General features: G+C 44.8%; 1 protein-coding gene across 1 annotated transcript in view; it reads left to right on the forward strand.

Annotated features, from left to right (window-relative positions):
- mmp14b (matrix metallopeptidase 14b (membrane-inserted)) overlaps window positions 1–12,771 on the forward strand; it is a 30,197-nt gene extending 17,426 nt beyond the window's left edge. The window contains exons 2-10 of the mRNA XM_071375616.1: window positions 4,447–4,595; window positions 4,779–4,901; window positions 5,139–5,446; window positions 5,861–6,022; window positions 6,195–6,361; window positions 8,274–8,412; window positions 8,928–9,078; window positions 10,768–10,883; window positions 11,072–12,771. Coding sequence (XP_071231717.1) covers window positions 4,447–4,595; window positions 4,779–4,901; window positions 5,139–5,446; window positions 5,861–6,022; window positions 6,195–6,361; window positions 8,274–8,412; window positions 8,928–9,078; window positions 10,768–10,883; window positions 11,072–11,451 — 1,695 coding nt within the window. The 3' untranslated portion in view covers window positions 11,452–12,771. The remainder of the gene's footprint in view (window positions 1–4,446; window positions 4,596–4,778; window positions 4,902–5,138; window positions 5,447–5,860; window positions 6,023–6,194; window positions 6,362–8,273; window positions 8,413–8,927; window positions 9,079–10,767; window positions 10,884–11,071) is intronic.
- Window positions 12,772–26,681: the final 13,910 nt, after the last annotated feature.

Below are 26,681 nucleotides of genomic sequence, written 5' to 3' on the forward strand. Positions count from 1 at the left end.
TGTGTGTTTGTGTGTGTGTGTGTTCTGATTTGTAGTAGTGTGTTCTGTAGCTCCTAAACCAAGTGTCTTGTATGGGCCAGAGCATTGTGCCAGTATATTGTGTATATAGCTATGAGCTATGAGCCTTCTTTCTCATGATCAGTTGTTATGTTTGTGTGTAGTCATTGGGGCACACTAAGTTGATCAGTGATCTGGAGCACTGAGACATATTCCCTGTAAGGCGCCTTCACTGTCGACCAGAGTTTTATTTCCATTGGCCCAGAGCAAACGGAACAACTGACTTCGTTTTTTCTTCTTCTTTGAAATGTAATTCAGTCATCTTTCTCTATTTCTATGCAGGGGCGTGAGTGCACACGCACACACACGCACGCACGCACGCACGCGCGCGCACGCACGCACACACACACACACACACACACACACACACACACACACACACACACACACACACACACACACACACACACACACACACACACACACACACACACACACACACACACACACACACACACACACACACACACACACACACACACACACACACACACACACACACATCCTTCGAACTCTCATTTTTAAGGCCAGGGAACATCCTTACCTCTAAAATGTGTAGGCCTATTAGTTTGTTACTTTGTTCATGTAAAAGTCTAAATACTAGGTCTGACTCACTCAACTAAAGTAAATAAAGGGACCACTATAACTGCCCACTCTTTTAGGCTTCGGTGATCAAAACTGTTACAGTCAGAAGTTGCGTACACGTACAGTGAATAACACTTAAAGACGTTTTTTATGGACCCACCAATGGGACCATATATGGGAGGAGTGGGACTCACTAGGCTTATGGTTGAAAGAAATGTTCAGTGTTACTGAATGGCTCTTTTGCACGTACATCCATTTTAAATACAGTCTAACAACATACACTATGAAAGACCCAGATAAAAGACGAACAAAAGGTATAGTGGCCTGAGAAAGAGCTGCTGTGGCCTTATACCATGCATAGAATTGAAACTTGTCCTGAAACAAACTCTTCCTCTAGACATGTCCTCCCACCTCCATTATATTTAAACCATCATAACCCATTAATTACACACTTCGCCATCCCCCTCTCTTTCATGATGCTCATCTACCTCTCTCCACCTCACTCCTTCATACGGATTTACAATACTGTAATACAGTGAGTTCCGCCCACCCACACACAAAGTATAATGAAACTGCTGACATATAACTGGAGTACAGTTTGATACAAAGAAAATGCTGAAATTACATAATTACTAGTTAATTAAAAGTGTTGTTTTTGTTCATATATTCATTGTGCTCCTGGAACATGTACAATAACCTACCAGGCAGTTACTGTACACTAACGATGTACTGACTGTGCACTGGGTGTGGTTGTTCACAATTATTTACCCTCAGGCCTCTGGGTTTTCCGTAAGATAAAAGAGAGGGAGAGTGGGAGGAGGAGTGTGGAGAGAAGACGACAGGGAGACGGGAATGTGGGGGAGGGGGTTTGACTTTGGTTTGTATGGGATCACAGAGAAATTCTCAGTAAAATGACTGACTGTGCTGTTTGACAATACACTGACATTGTTAATGCAACAAAAGAGCTGAATAGTTGAAGGTCAAACATGCAGCCAAACAATCCATATTTTCAAGTTGTGAAAAACACTTCCTGGGTGTGTGCTAACTTATTGCTAGCTTATTGACAATGTTCAAGTCAGGGTGTGTTCAGTAGAGAATATCAGATAGGTGGGTCTCAGGTTTACCTACCTCACATTAGCCACAATGTTGTTTCCAACTCCTGTTTTGAGGGTGGGGGATAGAAAGGGCAGAGCTGAAAATGTATGGGAGAGGTTTGGAACCCAGTCAATGGTTCTGCCACAGATAAAGAGAGGGAGGCACCAGAGTTTGATGAGCTTCCAGGGAAATGCAATGTCAAATATATACTGTAATCATCCGGCCCCTTCTCTAGTGTAGCCCCAGACACTGTAATCTCACAAGGAGAAGCCTGGAAAGCGAGGCCAGTCTAGATCTAGAGTGATGTAGGTTAATCTTTTACCTACAGAAGGTTTTTAGTTTCACTGTTAAGTTTTGTCTACCAAGATTTGGGCTTTTCCCTACAAGGGCTTGAGTGAAATCTGAGCTGTCTTTGTATGGTGCCATTTTGTCCTGGTTTGGTTTCAGTGTGTCAGTTTCGGTCAAATTGGCCTTAGTTTCATCCGTCTGGACACAGCCACTGAAGAGTACTGTTTATGTTTGAATACTTTTATAGTTACTCATTGGAATTGCCATTGCCTGTCTGTGGACCTTGTGCTTCTCACGCAAGCCAAAAACATATGAAAACATAAATTGGAAGATACAGTTGAAGTCGGGAAGTTTACATACACTTAGGTTTGAGTCATTAAAACTCGTTTAACAACCACTCCACAAATTTCTTGTTAACAAACTGAAGTTTTGGTAAGTCGGTTAGGACATCTACTTTGTGCATGACACAACAAAACAAAGGAGATGATCGTGGACTTCAGTAAACAGCAGAGGGAGCACCCCCCTATCCACATCAACGGGACAGTAGTGGAGAAGGTGGAAAGTTTTAAGTTCCTCGGTGTACACATCACGGACAAACTGAAATGGTCCACCCACACAGACAGCGTGGTGAAGAAGGTGCAGCAGCGCCTCTTCAACCTCAGGAGGCTGAAGAAATCCGGCTTGTCACCAAAAACACTCACAAACTTTTACAGATGCACAATCGGGCTGTATCACAGCCTGATACGGCAACTGCTCCGCCCACAACCGTAAGGCTCTCCAGAGGGTAGTGAGGTCTGCACAACGCATCACCGGGGGCAAACTACCTGCCCTCCAGGACACCTACACCACCCGATGTCACAGGAAGGCCAAAAAGATTGTCACGGACTGACATTATTGGAGTCTGTTGGAGATGTACCTGTGGATGTATTTCAAGGTCTAACTTCAAACTCAGTGCCTCTTTGCTTGACATCATGGGAAAATCAAAATAAATCAGCCAAGCACTCAGAAAGAAATGGTAGACCTCCACAAGTCTGGTTCATCCTTGGGAGCAATTTCCAAATGCCTGAAGGTACCACGTTCATCTGTACAAACAATAGTACGCAAGTATAAACACCATGGGACCACGCAGCCATCATACCGCTCAGGAAGGAGACGCGTTCTGTCTCCTAGAGATGAACGTACTTTGGTGCGAAAAGTGCAAATCAATCCCAGAACAACAGCAAAAGACCTTGTGAAGATGCTGGAGGAAACAGGTACAAAAGCATCTATATCCACAGTAAAACGAGTCCTATATCGACATAACCTGAAAGGCCGCTCAGCAAGGAAGAAGCCACTGCTCCAAAACCGCCATAAAAAAGCCAGTTTACGGTTTTCAACTCCACACGGGGACAAAGATCGTACTTTTTGGAGAAATGTCCTCTGGTCTGATGAAACAAAAATAGAAATGTTTGGCCATAATGACTATCTTTATGTTTGGAGGAAAAAGGGGGAGGCTTGCAAGCTGAAGAGCACCATCCCAACCGTGAAGCACGGGGGTGGCAGCATCATGTTGTGGGGGTGCTTTGCTGTAGGAGGGACTGGTGCCCTTCACAAAATCGATGGCATCATGAGGGAGGAAAAGTATGTGGATATATTGAAGCAACATCTCAAGACATCAGGAAGTCAGGAAGTTAAAGCTTGGTCGCAAATGGGTCTTCCAAATGGACAATGACCCCAAGCATACTTCCAAAGTTGTGGCAAAATGGCTTAAGGACAACAAAGTCAAGGTATTGGAGTGGCCATCACAAAGCCCTGACCTCAATCCTATAGAAAATGTGTGGGCAGAACTGAAAAAGCGTGTGCAAGCAAGGAGGTCTACAAACCTGACTAAGTTACACCAGCTCTGTCAGGAGGAATGGGCCATAATTCACCCAACTTATTGTGGGAAGCTTGTGGAAGGCTACCCAAAACGTTTGACCCAAGTTAAACAATTTAAAGGCATTGCTACCAAGTACTAATTGAGTGCATGTAAACTTATGACCCTGGTATTGTGATGAAAGAAAAAAAAGCTGCAATAAATCATTCTCTCTACTATTATTCTGACATTTCACATTCTTAAAATAAAGTGGTGATCCAAACTGATCTAAGAGAGGGACTTTTTACTAGGATTAAATGTCAGGAATTGTGAAAAACTGAGTTTAAATGTAGTTGGCTAAGGTGTATGTAAACTTCCGACTTCAACTGTAATTTGTTCTTTAAGTCATTGTGGAATGTATATCAAGTCTACTCTGCCTTATTTGCCAACATTCATATCCTACAGATGCAAAGATAGAAGCAGAATCCATGTACTTTACTGGATACAGTATTTCTGACTTATCTGTGGTGTATTCATTCTTCAACCATTCAGGACATTTTAACATTACAGCCTCTTCCATGTTTTAGGTGTGGCTGCAGCAGTATGGCTACCTACCCCCAGGTGACCTGCGGACACACGCTGCCCGTTCCCCTCACTCCATCACCACGGCCATCGCAGCCATGCAGAGGTTCTACGGCCTGACCATCACCGGCTCCATTGACCCCAAAACTGTAGAGTGAGTGCCTCTCACGCTAAACAACTGTTGCAAGTTCAGGACCATATTACCCTGTTTGTAGGACCAGGAGCTTATAACTTGGCCATTAAAAACAAATGGCCTTACTTGTGTGAAATCACTGATTCAGGGTTATTGTAAACAAAGGCCGGTTTGTGTGACTAGTCCCTGACTTGTGTTTGTCAGGGCAATGCAGCGGCCACGCTGTGGAGTTCCAGACAAGTTCGGGACTGAGCTGAAGAGTAACCTGAGAAAGAAGCGCTACGCTATCCAGGGCCTGAAATGGGATAAGACTGATCTCACCTTCTGGTAAGTTATCCCTCCAACTGTAGGGTAAGAATGAAAAGAACAGCCACAACCCATATGGTGAAGTCATGTAAAGTCATACTAATCTTAGCCAGATTTTCAGAAATTTCCCAGTGATTTATTATGCCGTAAAGATAATCACTGTTTTCCCCGTCTTCTCCTTACTCCCTCCATTTCTATATTTTTCTGTCACAAACTGTGCTCTTCTCTCTCTAACGGGGCTCCCTCTCTCCCTCTTAGTATACAGAACTACACCCCTAAGGTGGGGGAGTATGAGACCCATGAGGCTATCAGGAAAGCCTTCCAGGTGTGGGAAAGTGTGACCCCTCTACGCTTCCGGGAGATCCCCTACAGTCACATACGGGACAAGGTAGAGGACTTTGCAGACATCATGCTCTTCTTTGGTGAGGGTTTCCATGGCGACTCCAGTCCCTTCGACGGCGAGGGGGGTTTCTTGGCACACGCCTACTTCCCCGGTAACGGCATAGGGGGAGACACACACTTTGACTCTGCAGAGCCTTGGACGGTCGGCAACAGTGATCTGTCAGGTGAGTGACCTCGAGTGTTTGGAAGAGGGAGAGGAATGTTGTGATGGGAAATTCACTGGCGAGATGTCAGGTTCAATCTGTTGGGAGTTGCCATGCTCCCCGGGCAGTTGTGAGCGGCAGGCCACAAAAACACATCATGAGCAGGCCCCGACGTGTGTGTTTTGAACTTATCCCCAGGGCGTGTTTGTGTGGGGAAAATGCATAATATACAGTTTTTTCTTCTTTTCGTTTTGATGGTGAGATAGAGGCCTGCTATTTACCACAGGGATATCTTGTCAATACTTTAGAAGTTTCCAGCCAGTTCAATTTGAATAGTGCTTTTGCTATACATGCACACATACCATTGTTGTAACAAGCTTGAATTTAATGGGACAATTTAATGTGATGGTGATGACATAGTTCTGTTGGTCTTAGGTAATGACGTGTTCCTGGTGTCGGTACATGAGTTGGGTCATGCCCTGGGACTGGAGCACTCCAACGACCCCTCCGCCATCATGGCTCCATTTTACCAGTGGATGGAGACAGAGAACTTCCAGCTGCCTGAAGATGACCTCAGGGGAATACAGCAAATTTATGGTGAGCACAGGCTAAAGGGAAATGAATTATAATTACTGTTAGTTGTTATACTGTATCTAGGCTATAACTAGAGCGCAAAGTTCATTTGAGTCAGATCACAAAAAAAATGAAGGGCCTAGTTATTGATAGTAGTAGAGGATTACATGTATTTCTCTCTCCCTCTACCGTGCAGGGGGTAGATCAGGTGGTGGCCCCCGCCCTCCCCCACCGACCCCACGCTCCCCTCACCACCCACCCAAACCCACTCACACCCCATACAACCCTCGCTTTGGCCCTGACATCTGTGAGGGACACTTTGACACTATCGCCATCCTCCGAGGAGAAATGTTTGTCTTCAAGGTACTTCATTACAGATATGTATAGCTGAAATGAGCTTTGTCATTGTATGTATATTTATAAACTGGGTGGTTCGAGCCCTGAATGATGATTGGCTTACAGCCACGGGTATGACAAAACATTTCTTTTTACTGTTCTAATTACATTGGTAAGCAGTTTATAATTACAATAAGGCACCTCGGAGGTTTGTGGTATATTGCCAATATACCACGGCTAAGGGCTGTGTCCAGGCACTCCGTGTTGCGTCGTACATAAGAACAACCCTTAGCCGTGGTATATCTTTCATATACCACACCCCCTCTGGCCTTATTGCCTAAATATACAGTACCAGTCAAAAGTTTGGACACACCTACTCATTCCAGGGTTTTTCTTTATTTTTAATATTTTATACATTGTATAATAATAGTGAAGACATCAACACTATGAAATAACATCATGTAGTAACCAAATAAGTGTTTAACAAATCATCATATATTTTATATTTGAGATTCTTCAAATAGCCACCCTTTGCCTTGACAGCTTTGCACACTCTTGACATTCTCTCAACCAGCGTCATGAGGTAGTCACCTGGAATGCATTTAAATTAACAGGTGTGCCTTGTTAAAAGTTAATTTGTGGAATTTCTTTCCTTCTTAATGTGTTTGACCCAATCAGTTGTGTTGTTACAAGGTAGGGGTGGTATACAGAAGATAGCCCTATTTGGTAAAAGACCAAGATCATATTATGACAAGAGCAGCTCAAATAATCAAAGAGAAACGACAGTCCATCATTACTTTAAGACAAGAAGGTCAGTCAATGCGGAACATTTCAAGAACTTTCAAAGTTTCTTCAAGTGCAGTCGCAAAAACCATCAAGAGCTGTGATGAAACTGGCTCTTATGAGGACCGCCACAAGAAAGGAAGACCCAGAGTTACCTCTGCCGCAGAGGATAAGTTCATTAGAGTTACCAGCCTCAGAAATTGCAGCCCAAATAAATGCTTCACAGAGTTCAAGTAACAGACACATCTCAACATCAACTGTTTAGGGGGGACTGCGTGAATCAGGCCTTCATGGTCGAATTGCTGCAAAGAAACCACTACTAAAGGACTCCAATTAGAAGAAGAGACTTGCTTGGGCCAAGAAACACGAGCAATGGACATTAGACCAGTGGAAATCTGTCCTTTGGTCTGATGAGTCCAAATTTGAGATTTTTGGTTCCAACCACTCTATCTTTGTGAGACGCAGAGTAGGTGAACGGATGCGTGGTTCCCACCATTAAGCTTGGAGGAGGAGGTGTGATGGTGTGGGGGTGCTTTGCTGGTGACACTGTCGGTGATTTATTTAGAATTCAAGGCACACTTAACCAGCATGGCTACCACAGCATTCTGCAGCGATACGCCATCCCATCTAGTTTGCGTTTAGTGGGACTATCATTTGTTTTTCAACAGGACAATGACACAACACACCTCCAGGCTGTGTAAGGGCTATTTGACCAAGAAGGAGAGTGATGGAGGGCTGCATGAGATGTCATGGCCTCCACAATCACCCGACCTCAACCCAATTGAGATGGTTTGGGATGAGTGGGAACCCAGAGTGAAAGAAAAGCAGTCAACAAGTGCTCAGCATATGTGGGAACTCCTTCAAGACTGTTGGAAAAGCATTCCAGGTGAAGCTGGTTGAGAGAATGCCAAGAGTGTGCAAAGCTGTCATCAAGGCAAATGGTGGCATCTTTGAAGAATATAAAATATATTTTGATTTGTTTAACACTTTTTTTGGTTACTACATGATTCCATGTGTTATTTCATAGTTTGGATGTCTTCACTATTATTCTACAATGTAGAAAATTGTAAAAATTAAGAAAAACCCATTCCAAACTTTTGACTGGTACTGTATATTTAGTTTGTACAGGTATTATCCATGTCTCTCTCTCCTCTAGGATAAGTGGTTCTGGAGAGTCCGTAACAACGCAGTTCTGGACGGATACCCAATGCCAATAGGCCATTTCTGGAGAGGCCTGCCATCAAACATCAATGCTGCTTATGAAAGGGATGATGGGAACTTTGTATTTTTCAAGGGTAAATCTGTCCTTACTCTTTACTCTATTACCACCCCTGCATAATACTATTCTATAGACCTTTATTTTATTTAACATTTATTTAACTAGGCATGTCAGTTAAGAACAAATTCTTATTTACAATGACAGCCTACCAAAAGGCAAAAGGCCTCCTGCGGGGACGGGGGCTGGGATTTAAAAAAAACATATATAGGACAAAACCCACATCATGATGGGCATCAAAATAGCATGGCAGCAACACATGACAACACAGCATGATAGCAACACCACATGACAACAAAATGGTCGCAACACAACATGGCAGCAGCACAACATGGTAGAAGCACAAAACATGGTACAAACATTATTGTGCACAGACAACAGCAAAGGCAAGAAGGTAGAGACAACAATACATCACGTGAAGCAGCCACAACTGTCAGTAAGAGTGTCCATGAAGAAGATATATGGATATATAGAAGACACTGTAATTCTGACTGAGGAAAACCACTCATTCAGATTCTTTCTCTCTCTGTGTAGGAGACAGGCACTGGGTTTTCAAGGAGTCTATTCTGGAGGATGGTTATCCCAAGTCTCTAAAGGAGATGGGCAGTGGTCTACCCAAAGACAAAATAGATGCCGCCCTCTTCTACACCCCCACCGGCAAGACATACTTCTTCAGAGGAAACAAGTAAGTCTCTTTACATCTGAATGTCTCTGTGTGTTTGAATACATCAACATGACATGACTGAGTGGAGTAGGAATGTATACACTAAACCAAAGAACGTTGAAAACGTAACATCATGACATTAACTACTGTTCCCTGAAGAAGGGAAACGAGATATAGCATTTGCACGCATTTGCAAATTTGGTTGAAGAATCTACAATCATGTGAGTTATAGCCTGTATAGCCTGTACCCCGACATCATTGTTCACATTACCCAGGGCGACACTGCGCATGAGCGCCATTAGTCGGAGGAGGCAGCGAGTCTCCCATAAAGCGTGGACTTGGAGAAATAGGTTATTTTTTAAATATTTTCTTTTATCTCCACCACTCTTGACAACCTTGTGTCTGAATGTGGAGGAGGGACATGTTTTATTGAACTCACATGTGGAATACACAACACACATCAAACCCAAAAACAATGGGGTTGAAAAAATGTGTTTAGCTGCAAACATTTGCCTGAAGCCCGGTCGACTCTGGGTTCGAGGGCTTCGTCCATCCGTGACGTACCCAAATTGGCAGTGCCACTTAGTGGTACTCTTGTCACCACAGGTTTTTGGGGAGGCTGGTAAGTGAGGACCCGATCTCGTGCCATCCCCAAGCTAGGTGCATGGGGGCTATCACCTTCCAGCAGGACCATCTCTTACCTCGCCTCTGGAAGTGGGGCGGCGCTTGTGTCAGGCAGACTGGCACTCTTCCTGCTTATTTTTGGCCTCGAACCGGGCCTGCATATCCTCTAGGGCCGAACCGAACAACCCTGTAGGAGAAATCAGCTCATTGAGGTACATCTGTCTGTCCCTCTCCGGCACCTGCGAGAACGTCAGCCAAAGATGACAATGTGCCACCACAGTAGCTCCCATTCTCTTCCCGGGCGCTTACTTATTGTGATAGCAAATTGAAGAATAACTATTTGTTTTTGATTAGGAAACTTGTGAGAACAAGTACGAACTTCTCCACCCAACGTCCACGGGTTGAGCACGCTCTACCCCTATGGGACAGTTTAGTTGGTTCAACGTCAGATAGTCTCGTTTTCCCATTGTTTGTTTTAGTTGCGTGAATCGTTCCTGTTCACACTGAGGGGAAGAGCGAAATAATTGAAGGAATGAATCCGAGCCTCACGCTTATCACCTGACCAAGGCGGGGCTTCCAGCGAGGCATGCATTTCATTGTCAGGTGTGATTGTGGATCCTTCAACCGAAGTCGCGAGCATGCGACTCCCCATAGTATGTTGTACTGAAGTTGACTGACTGAAAGGGAACATCATATTTCTCTGTCATGAATTGCTATTTGGCCAAAAGATGCTTGCTAATTCCCCAAATAAATACTGCCACCTTTGCTTGTAAGAGGTCTCTGACATTGAGTTGAGAAACACAGAAATGCTACAATTATACTATCCATTGCACATGGTTATCCTGCTGAACTCAGTTAATTAAGAGGCTTAGCTAAAAGAAACATAACATAATTCTGTGTCCGGGAGGCTTTGTCTTTCATTGGCCCACCTAGCTTACATCTCATAACTCAGACCATACCAGCTGAGCAGCCCCATCTTTGGATGAACAATAGACCTGTAGGTGTGTGTCAACACAGACCAGAGGTTTGGAGATATGCAGATGCACTCATGTTAAACTGAAACATGTCTGTCTCTCCCCATGTTAGGTACTATCGTTACAATGAGGACTCACGCTCTGTGGACCCTGAATACCCCAAACCAATCAATGTGTGGCAGGGCGTCCCAGACAATATTAAAGCTGGCTTCATGAGCAGAGACCAAGGTAACCATCCCGTGTGTTTTTGTGTCTGGCATGGGTGCATGCAAGCATGCAGTGTGTCTTTTTTTTATGTCCTAATCTAAAGAAAACCAATGGTGTTTTTTTGTGTGTTTTTTTTCAATGGATAAAGTTATCCCAAGTTTGTATTTCTTATTTGACATCTTTATCTCGCCACTATTTTTGGCTCTCAGGACACACCTACTTCTACAAAGCCAATAAGTATTGGAAGTTCAACAACCAGAAGCTTCGTGTTGAGCCTGGATTCCCCAAGTCTGCTCTTAAAGACTGGATGGGCTGTCCAGAGGAGGACCCCAAGACCGACGGAGGAAGGGGGGGTGGAGGACATGACCGGGAAGACAGAGAGGAGGATAGAGATGAGACAGAAGTAATCATCATCGAGGTGGAGGAGGAAGGAGGATCTGGCGGAGGGGCAGGTGCGGCGGCAGTGGTGGTTCCCCTCATGCTGTTGGTGTGTGTGATTCTCACTCTGGGGGCACTGCTGTTCTTCCGCAGGTATGGCACCCCACGCCGTCTCCTGTACTGCCAACGCTCCCTACTGGACAAGGTGTAGAAGGGGAGGAGAGGGAGAGGAGAGAAAGGGAGGAGAGAGAGGAGGTTGATGAGTTGAGAGGGACTGTAGGGGAGAGAAGAGAGCAAATAGAGAGTAATGCTAGTGGAGATAAAAAGAGAGAGAATTAAAGTCTGTGGACCGTGAATGAGGGTTAGCCAGCAAGATATACTTGTTAGCTATAGCTAAAATATTCCTACCACTACCAACTTAAACATGGAAGAGATTCCTTTTGCTCTTCCACTCCCACTCTTTTCTTCCATTTCTGCCCCCTCTGCTCTTCCCTCCTTTCTCTCTCGTTCTCTCTGTGGTTGTTGACTCCAGCTCATCGCTGTTTGTTTAGCCTTTTTAAATGTCCTTTTTTTAGTGGATGTCGTCAGTGTTTGTGTCCTTGCGAATTTCAGCTTTGAACATAATTACGTTCAGTGCCTCCATCTGCCCATTTTAGTGTCTATTGTGTTAAAGAATGCAATCAGCATCATTTCATGTCATGTAATGTTCTGCTCCATGATAGTACATGACGCTAGATTCTGTCAAAGCCTTCTACCCATTAAGCGTTGTCTGCTATATCTCAGTTATATCACATGAACTATGAACTGTCGAAAGAGAGGGGTATATATCAGATAAGTCTATTCACTAAACATTTAATGAAACACAAAAAGTGCTGCAGTCAATGTGTGCCCCCAGTCCATCCTTACCACAATTTGATATCTCGATTTCAGAGAGCCAGTATTGAACATAAAAAAGGGAAATGATAAACTAACAGTGTCCATTGGAAGCATATATAACACTAATTTGAAAGCTGAGCAATTTGTCCGTGTCATTAATATTCCTTTATGACTTGCAGTGTTTTAATGATTATTATTATTATGATTATTATTATCGAGGATGTTGTCATTATTATTATGTCTATTACTGTTGTTATTGTTGTTCTCCATGTATAGAATGTGTCTGTGTACATTGTCATTAAATGTCCTGCTGGACAGGGAACTGCATTTTGAAAGTGGCCTTAATTTTATATTCATTTTAGGGGAAAGTGAATGGGATGGGGATATTATTTTTGAAACTTGCTTGTTTTTCCGTCTCAATGCAATAAATTGAAGATATGGAAATGACTCCTTTTTGTCAATGCACTTGTTTACAGTTCTCAATTCATGGTGCTGTTTTTTTTTCAGGGATGAGAGGGTTTACTAGTAGTTAAAACAATAATAATTATATTAATTTTTATGATAATAATGATAACTATCGGAACTATTTGAATAAGATTGTGCCTGTCTTTTTCACTTTTATACTTTTCTTTCAAATAAAATGTTTTGAAAAGTTCTAGCTATATCTGTTATTTATTTTGGTTTTCAGCGCTAAGTGGTCAGTCACAGGCATGCACATGCACGCACACTCACACTCAGAGGCACTTTAACAAATGACTTTGTAAAAACATACACAAGCAAAATCTTAACTGAAGCTCATTATCACCTTGGTATTGCATTCACCAATTACCTCTTAACAAACTGTCCACATAGCACTTCCTTATCCGCCTTATTATCATACCGCAACTGGTCCCATACTCACTCTTCCTTTACCTCCAGGGTTCTTGCTCCCCAAAAGCTCCATTGGTGCTTGGAAACTGGCAGGCCTGAGACTGGGTTGGAAAATAAAGGCGACGTCCAAGGATTAAGTGAAACCAGGAATGAAGAGGATTGTGTAAACCCTTTGGCATTCACAGCAGAAAAACATGTTGGCTTGTGTGTGTGTGTGTGTGTGTGTGTGTGTGTGTGTGTGTGTGTGTGTGTGTGTGTGTGTGTGTGTGTGTGTGTGTGTGTGTGTGTGTGTGTGTGTGTGTGTGTGTGTGTGTGTGTGTGTGTTATATGAGCCAATAAAGCAAGTAATCAAATCTCAAAGCAACAGGCTAAGGCGTTTCCTCTCAGCTAATGGGCCTTTGACAAACAGCTGAGGTGCATGGGAGAGGGCAGAAAGACAGAGGAAATGACTAGTTGACATAAGATATTCTTATGCTTAAAGAATGGCGCAATTACACTGATGAGGTACTGTATTTTCCTATTGTGTTAAAACGATTTAGGTTGACCAGCCTTTCCATCTGCTACAGTATGTTGTGAAGTTGAGTTTTGGCCTGGGGAGAGAGTCACGAGGCTCACTCGGTTGGGAGGGGGAGGGAGGGAGGGTTAAGTCACGAGGCTCACTCGGTTGGGAGGGGGAGGGAGGGTTAAGTTACGAGGCTCACTCGGTTGGGAGGGGGAGGGAGGGTTAAGTTACGAGGCTCACTCGGTTGGGAGGGGGAGGGAGGGTTAAGTTACGAGGCTCACTCGGTTGGGAGGGGGAGGGAGGGTTAAGTTACGAGGCTCACTCGGTTGGGAGGGGGAGGGAGGGTTAAGTTACGAGGCTCACTCGGTTGGGAGGGGGAGGGAGGGTTAAGTTACGAGGCTCACTCGGTTGGGAGGGGGAGGGAGGGTTAAGTTACGAGGCTCACTCGGTTGGGAGGGGGAGGGAGGGTTAAGTTACGAGGCTCACTCGGTTGGGAGGGGGAGGGAGGGTTAAGTCACGAGGCTCACTCGGTTGGGAGGGGGAGGGAGGGTTAAGTCACGAGGCTCACTCGGTTGGGAGGGGGAGGGAGGGTTAAGTTACGAGGCTCACTCGGTTGGGAGGGGGAGGGAGGGTTAAGTCACGAGGCTCACTCGGTTGGGAGGGGGAGGGAGGGTTAAGTCACGAGGCTCACTCGGTTGGGAGGGGGAGGGAGGGTTAAGTTACGAGGCTCACTCGGTTGGGAGGGGAGGGGAGGGTTAAGTTACGAGGCTCACTCGGTTGGGAGGGGGAGGGAGGGTTAAGTCACGAGGCTCACTCGGTTGGGAGGGGAGGGGAGGGTTAAGTTACGAGGCTCACTCGGTTGGGAGGGGGAGGGAGGGTTAAGTCACGAGGCTCACTCGGTTGGGAGGGGGGGGGAGGGTTAAGTCACGAGGCTCACTCGGTTGGGAGGGGGAGGGAGGGTTAAGTCACGAGGCTCACTCGGTTGGGAGGGGGAGGGAGGGTTAAGTCACGAGGCTCACTCGGTTGGGAGGGGGAGGGAGGGTTAAGTTACGAGGCTCACTCGGTTGGGAGGGGGAGGGAGGGTTAAGTCACGAGGCTCACTCGGTTGGGAGGGGGAGGGAGGGTTAAGTCACGAGGCTCACTCGGTTGGGAGGGGGAGGGGAGGGTTAAGTTACGAGGCTCACTCGGTTGGGAGGGGGAGGGAGGGTTAAGTTACGAGGCTCACTCGGTTGGGAGGGGGAGGGAGGGTTAAGTTACGAGGCTCACTCGGTTGGGAGGGGGAGGGAGGGTTAAGTTACGAGGCTCACTCGGTTGGGAGGGGGAGGGAGGGTTAAGTTACGAGGCTCACTCGGTTGGGAGGGGGAGGGAGGGTTAAGTTACGAGGCTCACTCGGTTGGGAGGGGGAGGGAGGGTTAAGTCACGACATCTGGAATTCCGACTGCATCTGAACTGCCAGACACTCAGCAGGACAACAGGATGGGGGATTGGAGGGGGGATTTCCATTGTGTGTGTTCAGTTTATGACTGTGTCTTGCTATACTAACTGCAGAATGAGCTGAGAAAAGAGAATGTGCACGCATACACACACACAGAAACACACACACACACAAATGCATGCACACACGTCTGACAAGGTAGCAAGGCATGGAGGATATAAAACACATAAAACACAGTATGAGTCTGGTCCTTCATGCTTTGCTAACTTGTCAGACGTGTGTGTTCATGCATTTGTGTGTGTGTGTTTGTGTGTGTGTGTGTATGCGTGCACATTCTCTTCTCCCAGCTAATTCTGCAGAATGAAAAACAACCTCAGCATATTCCTCCCCACAACTCCCCCTCTCTCTCTCTCTTCTTCTACCTCTGTCTCTCTTCCTCTGTGTAACTGGAGACAGTGTCTTTCCTCTCTGCCAAATGACTCACTTTATTCACAAGTCTTAACAAAGACCACTCCGCTCAATGCCTCCTTCACTCCCAGCCCCTCGTTCCTCATCCATCTCTCATCTCTCTCTTCACCTCTTTCCAATTTGAATGATGAACAGATGAAAACATACTCTTCCTTCTCTATGGAGCCTATATTTCTTGCAGTCCAACACCAACCCATATCATATGCACCCCCTCTGCTGTCCCTTTAATTTTGCTTCCCCTCTATTTTCCCAGTCTCTCTATCTCTCCAGGAGAGACTTCCTGTGGCTGTTTTAGTTGCCGTGCAACTGACCTGCTAATTAATGGACCTTGGTGATGAGGAAGTCACACTCTGTCTGCCCACAGTGTGACATCACAGTCTGGCCAGACAAAACATGAATAGGACACAGAGTTTTTGCTGACCACAAGACTGGACCAGGAAAAACTCAGGCCCGAGTTGTAGACTACAGCTAGGAACTGAAGTTGTTTTGGTCAAGTCAATTGGTCAGGAAAACTCAAGGCCCTACTCATGAACCATTACCGCAGCAATACTCAACAGGCGGACCACGGTCTGGATCCAAACCCGGGTCAATATGGACCGTCGGTCCCTACAAAAAAACAAACAATAATAATACATTTTTATTTTTTAGGAACTCAGACGGGCTTCGATCCATGGTATGATATGAACACAAATAAGACATGGCAAAATGTGTAGAATTGCAGGAAATTAGCTTTAAAACGGCAACATTTTCTCTCCGCCAACAAAAGGGGTGTGAACAATTTGAACACCCACTGGGCACAGATGAAAGTTCAACGTAATTTCATTGAAACATTGATTCAACCAGTGTGTTCCCAGTGGGCAGTTTGGGTTGTGAGGTGGGGCTTTGTTACTACGCCGATAAATGACAATATCCATTCTGACCTTTGCCACCTAGGAAATGTGTGTGACCAAATCTTCTCAAATAGTACTTCAGTAGCCCTGCATTACTGTAAACGATGCTAAGATATAACTCATAGAATTTACTGTTTTACAGTGTATTCCAAACCTCTCCTCCAGTACCCCCAACCATTTTACTTATTCAATGTATTCCAGTACTTACACAGGGCAAAATCCCTTGGTAGTGAGTAAGTATATAGGCTACATATGGCTTCAATTTCAAATAGCCAAGTCATATCCTGCACAAGCTCTAATACACCAAAAAAAACTTTATCACACTCCAACACCACACAAATTCATTCACACACAGACACACTGACACAAATACGCTTGTACATACAGAAACAAAGACACCTACACTTGTTTGTATGGCATTTTCTCGGTGCTCATACAGTGTTGTATGGTGGTGTGTAGCTGGATTCAATGGAAAAGAAAAAGGGTGGAAAGAGGAGGGGAAAGACAGATGAGATGTCTAATATTCACTCCTTTTGTCTCGCTTCATTTCTCTTCCAATTCTTCTATTAAGTATTCTATTAGTTTCACTGGAAATATAACTGGAAAAATGTACTCTTTCGCTCGCTAAGAGGCCTACATTTTATGTATGTATGTGTGTGTGGCCTACATTTTATGTATGTATGTGTGTGTGTGTGTGGCCTACATTTTATGTATGTATGTGTGTGTGTGTGGCCTACATTTTATGTATGTATGCATGTGTGTGTGGCCTACATTTTATGTACAGTGGGGAGAACAAGTATTTGATACACTGACAATTTTGCAGGTTTTCCTACTTACAAAGCATGTAGAGGTCTGTAATTTTTATCATAGGTACACTTCAACTGTGAGAGAAGGAATCTAAAACAAAAATCCAGAAAATCACATTGTATGATTTTTAAGTAATTAATTTGCATTTTATTGCATGACATAAGTATTTGATACATCAGAAAAGCAGAACTGAATATTTGGTACAGAAACCTTAGTTTGCAATTACAGAGATCATACGTTTCCTGTAGTTCTTGACCAGGTTTGTACACACTGCAGCAGGGATTTTGGCCCACTCCTCCATACAGACCTTCTCCAGATCCTTCAGGTTTCGGGGCTGTCGCTGGGCAATACGGACTTTCGGCTCCCTCCAAAGATTTTCTATTGGGTTCAGGTCTGGAGACTGGCTAGGCCACTCCAGGACCTTGAGATGCTTCTTACGGAGCCACTCCTTAGTTGCCCTGGCTGTGTGTTTCGGGTCGTTGTCATGCTGGAAGACCCAGCCACGACCCATCTTCAATGCTCTTACTGAGGGAAGGAGGTTGTTGGTCAAGATCTCGCGATACATGGCCCCATCCATCCTCCCCTCAATACGGTGCAGTCGTCCTGTCCCCTTTGCAGAAAAGCATCCCCAAAGAATGATGTTTCCACCTCCATGCTTCACGGTTGGGATGGTGTTCTTGGGGTTGTACTCATCCTTCTATTCCTCCAAACACGGCGAGTGGAGTTTAGAGCAAAAAGCTCTATTTTTGTCTCATCAGACCACATGACCTTCTCCCATTCCTCCTCTGGATCATCCAGATGGTCATTGGCAAACTTCAGACGGGCCTGGACATGCGCTGGCTTGAGCAGGGGGACCTTGCGTGCGCTGCAGGATTTTAATCCATGACGGCGTAGTGTGTTACTAATGGTTTTCTTTGAGACTGTGGTCCCAGCTCTCTTCAGGTCATTGACCAGGTCCTGCCGTGTAGTTCTGGGCTGATCCCTCACATTCCTCATGATCATTGATGCCCCACGAGGTGAGATCTTGCATGGAGCCCCAGACCGAGGGTGATTGACCGTCATCTTGAACTTCTTCCATTTTCTAATAATTGTGCCAACAGTTGTTGCCTTCTCACCAAGCTGCTTGGCTATTGTCCTGTAGCCCATCCCAGCCTTGTACAGGTCTACAATTTATCCCTGATGTCCTTACACAGCTCTCTGGTCTTGGCCATTGTGGAGAGGTTGGAGTCTGTTTGATTGAGTGTGTGGACAGGTGTCTTTTATACAGGTAACGAGTTCAAACAGGTGCAGTTAATACAGGTAATGAGTGGAGAACAGGAGGGCTTCTTAAAGAAAAACTAACAGGTCTGTGAGAGCCGGAATTCTTACTGGTTGGTAGGTGATCAAATACTTATGTCATGCAATAAAATGCAAATTAATTACTTAAAAATCATACAATGTGATTTTCTGGATTTTTGTTTTAGATTCCGTCTCTCACAGTTGAAGTGTACCTATGATAAAAATGACAGACCTCTACATGCTTTGTAAGTAGGAAAACCTGCAAAATCGGCAGTGTATCAAATACTTGTTCTCCCCACTGTATGTATGTGTGTGTGTGTGGCCTACATTTTATGTATGTATGTGTGTGTGTGTGTGGCCTACATTTTATGTATGTATGTGTGTGTGTGTGGCCTACATTTTATGTATGTATGTGTGTGTGTGTGGCCTACATTTTATGTATGTATGTATGTGTGTGTGGCCTACATTTTATGTATGTATGTGTGTGTGTGTGGCCTACATTTTATGTATGTATGTGTGTGTGTGTGGCCTACATTTTATGTATGTATGTATGTGTGTGTGGCCTACATTTTATGTATGTATGTGTGTGTGTGTGGCCTACATTTTATGTATGTATGTGTGTGGCCTACATTTTATGTATGTATGTGTGTGTGTGTGATCTACATTTTATGTATGTATGTGTGTGTGTGTGGCCTACATTTTATGTATGTATGTGTGTGTGTGTGGCCTACATTTTATGTATGTATGTGTGTGTGTGTGGCCTACATTTTATGTATGTATGTGTGTGTGTGTGGCCTACATTTTATGTATGTATGTGTGTGTGTGTGTGGCCTACATTTTATGTATGTATGTGTGTGTGGCCTACATTTTATGTATGTATGTGTGTGTGGCCTACATTTTATGTATGTATGTGTGTGTGGCCTACATTTTATGTATGTATGTGTGTGTGGCCTACATTTTATGTATGTATGTATGTGTGTGTGGCCTACATTTTATGTATGTATGTGTGTGTGGCCTACATTTTATGTATGTGTGTGTGTGTGGCCTACATTTTATGTATGTATGTGTGTGTGGCCTACATTTTATGTATGTATGTGTGTGTGTGTGGCCTACATTTTATGTATGTATGTATGTGTGGCCTACATTTTATGTATGTATGTGTGTGTGGCCTACATTTTATGTATGTATGTGTGTGTGTGTGGCCTACATTTTATGTATGTATGTATGTGTGGCCTACATTTTATGTATGTATGTGTGTGTGGCCTACATTTTATGTATGTATGTGTGTGTGTGTGGCCTACATTTTATGTATGTGTGTGTGTGTGTGGCCTACATTTTATGTATGTATGTGTGTGTGGCCTACATTTTATGTATGTATGTGTGTGTGGCCTACATTTTATGTATGTGTGTGTGTGCGTTCTTGCAGATGTGCTAATCTTCCTTTTTTTCCTCCAACTCAAGAACTTCATATCTCCTTACCAACTGTTTTATTTCTAATAGTTTCTCTGTCTTCCTTTGTGGTACAGTATGTCTCTCTCCCACCAGTGCTGAATCTGCACACAGCTATCTTGGTATGGGTGAAACAGCTGCATTAATGTGCTATGCTATGTAAGTCTGTCTGCACTTTGACTAGTGTGTGTTGAGATCTTTCATAGCCAAAAGTATAGTGTACAAATAATACAGGTTATTCTACAGGTTCTACTCTTATAACCTCATTGTGCTTTTCCCCCCAAACTAGGCAGGAAGAGACTTCCCATCAGGAGCTGCTGAATCAGACTCTCTCTCCTTCCCTCCTCCCCCAAACCCCAGCCACCTTCGTTCTGACCAAGTCACATCCGTTAGGAAACCCCCCTGCTTCAATCTGGGCCTGGTCTGGACGACTGGCACTTTGAACCTGGCAGCTAAATATACACACAATGTTAGTCTAGACCATATGAGAGGGCAGAGAGACCCCTTTTCACCTCATGCTGTTTCTACCACCCTTCCACCTCTCTCACTCGCTCTCGTTAGTTAACGAACTGCCCTACAACCTTGTGCTCAGTCAGTTATTCTGTCTCCTCCACCTCCACTTTAATGCAATAGCCTACATCTGGTTCTCATCACTAAGTTGTGGGGGAGAGACAAAGAACAGGAGGCCGAGAGGGTAATAGGTATAGAGTGAGTGCATACACACAGTGAAAATGTCGTTTTTGTGCATTAGATCTCTTGTGCATATATGGCAAAGACAACCGATTACCCAGATATCACTGTCTTTCAAGTTGTCTGCTCCTTATCTCTGTACAGTCGTGGCCAAAAGTTTTGAGAATTAAACAAATATTAATTTTCACAAAGTCTGCTGCCTCAGTGTCTTTAGATATTTTTGTCAGATGTTACTATGGAATAATTAAGTATAATTACAAGCATTTCATAAGTGTCAAAGGCTTTTATTGACAATTACATGAAGTTGATGCAAAGAGTCAATATTAGCAGTGTTGACCCTTCTTTTTCAAGACCTCTGCAATCCGCCCTGGCATGCTGTCAATTAACTTCTGGGCCACATCCTGACTGATGGCAGCCCATTCTTGCAGTTTGTCAGAATTTGTGGGTTTTTGTTTTTCCACCCACCTCTTGAGGGTTGACCACAAGTTCTCAATGGGATTAATGTCTGGGGAGTTTCCTGGCCATGGACCCAAAATATCGATGTTTTGTTCCCCGAGCAACTTAGTTATCACTTTTGCCTTATAGCAAGGTGCACCATCATGCTGGAAAAGGCATTGTTCGTCACCAAACTGTTCCTGGATGGTTGGGAGAAGTTGCTCTCGGAGGATGTGTTGGTACCATTCTTTATTCATGGCTGTGTTCTTAGGCAAAATTGTGAGTGAGTCCACTCCCTTGGCTGAGAAGCAACCCCACACATGAATGGTCTCAGGATGCTTTAATGTTGGCATGACACAGGACTGATGGTAGCGCTCACCATGTCTTCTGCGGACAAGCTTTTTTCCGGATGCCCCAAACAATCGGAAAGGGGATTCATCAGAGAAAATGACTTCACCCCAGTCCTCAGCAGTCCAATCCCTGTACCTTTTGCAGAATATCAGTCTGTCCCTGATGTTTTCCCTGGAGAGAAGTGGCTTCTTTGCGGCCCTTCTTGACACAAGGCCATCCTCCAAAAGTCTTCGCCTCACTGTGCATGCAGATGCACTCACACCTGCCTGCTGCCATTCCTGAGCAAGTACTGTACTGGTGGTGCCCCGATCCCGCAGCTGAATCAACTTTAGGAGATGGTCGTGGCGCTTGCTGGACTTTCTTTGGCGCCCTGAAGCCTTCTTCACAATTGAACCGCTCTCCTTGAAGTTCTTGATGATACGATAAATGGTTGATTTAGGTGCAATCTTACTGGCAGCAATATCCTTGCTTGTGAAGCCCTTTAGTGCAAAGCAATGATGACGGCACGTGTTTCCTTGCAGGTAACCATGGATGACAGAGGAAGAACAATGATTCCAAGCACCACCCTCCTTTTGAAGCTTCCAGTCTGTTATTCGAACTCAATCAGCATGACAGAGTGATCTCCAGCCTTGTCCTCGTCAACACTCACACCTGTGTTAACGAGAGAATCACTGACATGATGTCAGCTGGTCCTTTTGTGGCAGGGCTGAAATGCAGTGCAAATGTTTTTGGGGGGATTCAGTTCATTTGCATGGCAAAGAGGGACTTTGCAATTAATTGCCATTCATCTGATCACTCTTCATAACATTCTGGAGTATATGCAAATTGCCATCATACAAACTGAGGCAGCAGACTTTGTGAAAATTAATATTTGTCATTCTCAAAACTTTTGGCCACGACTGTATTGTCCTACAGGTCAATCTCGTCAGTAAGAGGACACGGAGAAAGCGAAAGAGAGCGGTTGAGGTTGAGAGGAAGTTCTGAGCAGCCACATCAGAGGAGCCAGGGGCTCCTGTCAGTTTTATGTTGCTGTGAGAGCTGGTCTGAACACAAAGGGCCATGTGGTTTCATTGAGCCGGGTAGGCTGCTTACAGAGCCTAAACTGTGTTTTTACTGCCCAGTCATCAGCATGGACTGACCTGGCTCAGCTCAGTCTCCAGGGAGGACTGGAGGGGCCTGTACTAACCGGAGTATACCCCAGACAGAGGTGGGCAGAGGTTCTGCTAGACCTAGCTACAACCAGAGAGCCATGCATTTGAGCTCCTTCTTCCCACACCAGAAAGTTGCTGTGCACAGGGAACTAAACCGAGTGAGCCTACTGGCAACCCACAGAGCGAAAATAGCCAAGTATCCATTTCGTCCTCGAGGCCGGCCGGCGCTCTATCCTGTAGCACTTAGCCTACTTGGCCAGCGGAACTATTTCCTTGTCCTCTTCACTCCCTCTCTCCACAAAGAGGTTTACTTTGCCAAACTCTCCCGGGCTCACTCTAACTACTGTCTCATACAACAGGCTCCAGGCACATGTCATGGATAGAAGGGATACAGCTTTTGTCAAATTAAAGTCATAAGTTGATTTTTATTTTGCATTTTAGCTAACCTTAACCTAATTATCCTAACCAGCTATCTTAATTCTCCTAACCTGTTACGAAGTCAAATCGGACAAAATCTGTATTCGTTCTAGTCAAAACAACTACAAATTGTCAACACCCACAATGCATTACTCAGACACACACAATGTCAACTCTTTCTCTACTGCTACTTCCAAATACACTCATCTGCTAATATTGGTAATTATATACACCCTTTAGTCTTCACACATAAATGAACACACAAGGCAGGGTTGTTAATCGAGGTAAACACTGTTCCTTTAGGTAACTACTTCTTTTAAAGATGTGTCAAACACAATTCTCTAATTTCTAAAGTGGGTTTCTTCATAGAGTGTGCCGGCTGGGCCGGGGTGCCGGAGACAGGAGGGTCGGCCCAGTTCACTTGAGCCGCCCAGCACAGAGTTGCATCAGGGCACAAAAATTTTCCGCTCAGCGACCAGAGAGCTGTAATTATAGAGGAGCTCTGCTGAGCTCAGTAGGAAGAACGTCAAGGCCTGAAAGAAGTCGCGAGGATTGGCACTTCACGATGCACTAAAGACAAAGAGGAAGGGTGGGATAGAGATAGAGGGAATTGGGTGTGAGTAAGGGAGAGATTGACATAAGTTTCCATAGCAGCCTCTCAATTGACTCACAATGACATTTCTCATCTAGAGCTTTTTGCGTTCAGTAAAAAAGTAAAAGGCACATTTACGCCAGAAAACCTTTCCATTACTATTCCCTTTTCATTACTCACCTTCATCAGCCTATCTTCATCTAATTCACTCCAGAGCCCTATACGAACATATTCAATCGCTCCCAATCCCAGCTGCTGTCCCCACATGCTTCAAGATGGCCACCATTGTTCCTGTACCAAAGAAGGCAAAGATAACTGAACGAAATGACTATTGCCCCGTAGCACTCACTTCTGTCATCATGAAGTGCTTTGAGAGAATAGTCAAGGATCAAATCACCTCCAACTTACTTGCCACCCTAGACGTACTTCAGGTTGCATACCGCCCCAACATTCTGGAGTATATGCAAATTGCCGTCATACAAACGGATACATATGGATGAGCGATGGCCGAGCGGCATAGGCAAGATGCAATAGATGGTTTAAAATACATTATATACATATGAGATGAGTAATGTAAGATATGTAAACATTAAAGTGACTAGTGATCAGTTTTTTAAAAGTGGCCAATGATTGAGTCTGTATGTAGGAAGCCTCTGTTAGTGATGTCTGTTTAACAGTCTGATGGCCTTGAGATAGAAGCTGTTTTTCAGTCTCTCGGTCCCTGCTTTGATGCACCTGTACTGACCTCGCCTTCTGGATGGTAGCGGGGTGAACAGGCAGTGGCTCAGGTGGTTGTTGTCCTTTGATCTTTATGGCCTTCCTGTGACATCAGGTGCTGTAGGTGTCTTGGAGGGCAGGTAGTCTGCCCCCGGTGATGCGTTGTGCAGACCGCACCACCCTCTGGAGAGCCTTGCGGTTGAGGTCGGTGTAGTTGCCATATCAGGCGGTGATACAGCCCGACTGGATGCTCTCAATTGTGCATCTGGAAATGTTTGTGAGGGTTTTAGGTGACAAGCCAAATTTATTTAGCCTCCTGAGGTTGAAGAGGCGCTGTTGCGCCTTCTGCACCACACTGTCTGTGTGGGTGGACCATTTCAGTTTGGCTGTGATGTGTACGCCGAGGATCTTAAAACTTTCCACCTTCTCCACTGCGGTCCTGTCGATGTGGATAGGAGGGTGCTCCCTCTGCTGTTTCCTGAAGTCCACGATTATCTCCCTTGTTTTGTTGACGTTGAGCGAGAGGTTGTTTTCCTGACACCACACTCCGAGTGCCCTCACCTCCTCCCTGTAGGCTGTCTCGTCGTTGTTATTAATCAAGCCCACTACTGTTGTGTCGTCAGCAAACTTGATGATTGAGTTGGAGGCGTGCATGGCCACACAGTCATGGGTGAACAGGGAGTACAGGAGGCGGCTGAGCATGCACCATTGTGGGGCCCCAGTGTTGAGGATCAGTGAAGTGGAGATGTTGTTTCCACAGGAACATAAAACTGACAGGAGCCCCTGGCTCCTCTGATGTGGCTGGTCGCTCAGAACTTCCTCTCAACCTTAACCTCTCTCTTTCACTTTCTTCGTGTCCTTTTACTGACGAGATTGACCTGTAGGATAATACAGTCGTGGTCAAAAGTTTTGAGAATGACACAAATATTAATTTTCACAAAGTCTGCTGCCTCAGTTTGTATGATGGTAATTTGCATATACTCCAGAATGTTATGAAGAGTGATCAGATGAATTGCAATTAATTGCAAAGTCCCTCTTTGCCATGCAAATGAACTGAATCCCCCAAAAACATTTGCACTGCATTTCAGCCCTGCCACAAAAGGACCAGCTGACATCATGTCAGTGATTCTCTCGTTAACACAGGTGTGAGTGTTGACGAGGACAAGGCTGGAGATCACTCTGTCATGCTGATTGAGTTCGAATAACAGACTGGGAGCTTCAAAAGGAGGGTGGTGCTTGGAATCATTGTTCTTCCTCTGTCAACCATGATTACCTGCAAGGAAACACATGCCGTCATCATTGCTTTGCACAAAAAGGGCTTCACAGGCAAGGATATTGCTGCCAGTAAGATTGCACCTAAATCAACCATTTATCGGATCACCAAGAACTTCAAGGAGAGCGGTTCAATTGTTGTAAGGACGGCTTCAGGGCGTCCAAGAAAGTCCAGCAAGCGCCAGGACCGTCTCCTAAAGTTGATTCAGCTGCGGGATCGGGGCACCACCAGTACAGAGCTTGCCCAGGAATGGCAGCAGGCAGGTGTGAGTGCATCTGCACGCACAGTGAGGCGAAGACTTTGGAGGATGGCCTTGTGTCAAGAAGGGCAGCAAAGAACCCACTTCTCTCCAGGAAAACATCAGGGACAGACTGATATTCTGCAAAAGGTACAGGGATTGGACTGCTGAGGACTGGGGTAAAGTCATTTTCTCTGATGAATCCCCTTTCCGATTGTTTGGGGCATCCAGAAAAAATCTTGTCCGGAGAAGACATGGTGAGCGCTACCATCAGTCCTGTGTCATGCCAACATTAAAGCATCCTGAGACCATTCATGTGTGGGGTTGATTCTCAGTCAAGGGAGTGGGCTCACTCACAATTTTGCCTAAGAACACAGCCATGAATAAAGAATGGTACCAACACATCCTCCGAGAGCAACTTCTCCCAACCATCCAGGAACAGTTTGGTGACGAACAATGCCTTTTCCAGCATGATGGTGCACCTTGCCATAAGGCAAAAGTGATAACTAAGTTGCTCGGGGAACAAAACATCGATATTTTGGTCCATGGCCAGGAAACTCCCCAGACCTTAATCCCATTGAGAACTTGTCGTCAATCTTCAAGAGGCGGGTGGACTAACAAAAACCCACAAATTCTGACACACTCCCAAGCATTGATTATGCAAGAATTGGCTGCCATCAGTCAGGATGTGGCCCAGAAGTTAATTGACAGCATGCCAGGGCGGATTGCAGAGGTCTTGAAAAAGAAGGGTCAACACTGCTAATATTGACTGTTTGCATCAACTTCATGTAATTGTCAATAAAAGCCTTTGAAACTTATGAAATGCTTGTAATTATACTTAATTATTCAACAGTAGCATCTGACAAAAATATCTAAAGACACTGAAGCAGCAAACTTGGTGGAAATTAATATTTGTGTCATCCTCAAAACTTTTGGCCACGACTGTAGACCTTAACCAAATACATTTAAACTCAGTTTTTCACAATTCCTGACATTTGATCC

The sequence above is a fragment of the Salvelinus alpinus genome, chromosome 30 (assembly GCF_045679555.1).
Source record: "Salvelinus alpinus chromosome 30, SLU_Salpinus.1, whole genome shotgun sequence".
Classification (NCBI taxonomy): domain Eukaryota; kingdom Metazoa; phylum Chordata; class Actinopteri; order Salmoniformes; family Salmonidae; genus Salvelinus; species Salvelinus alpinus.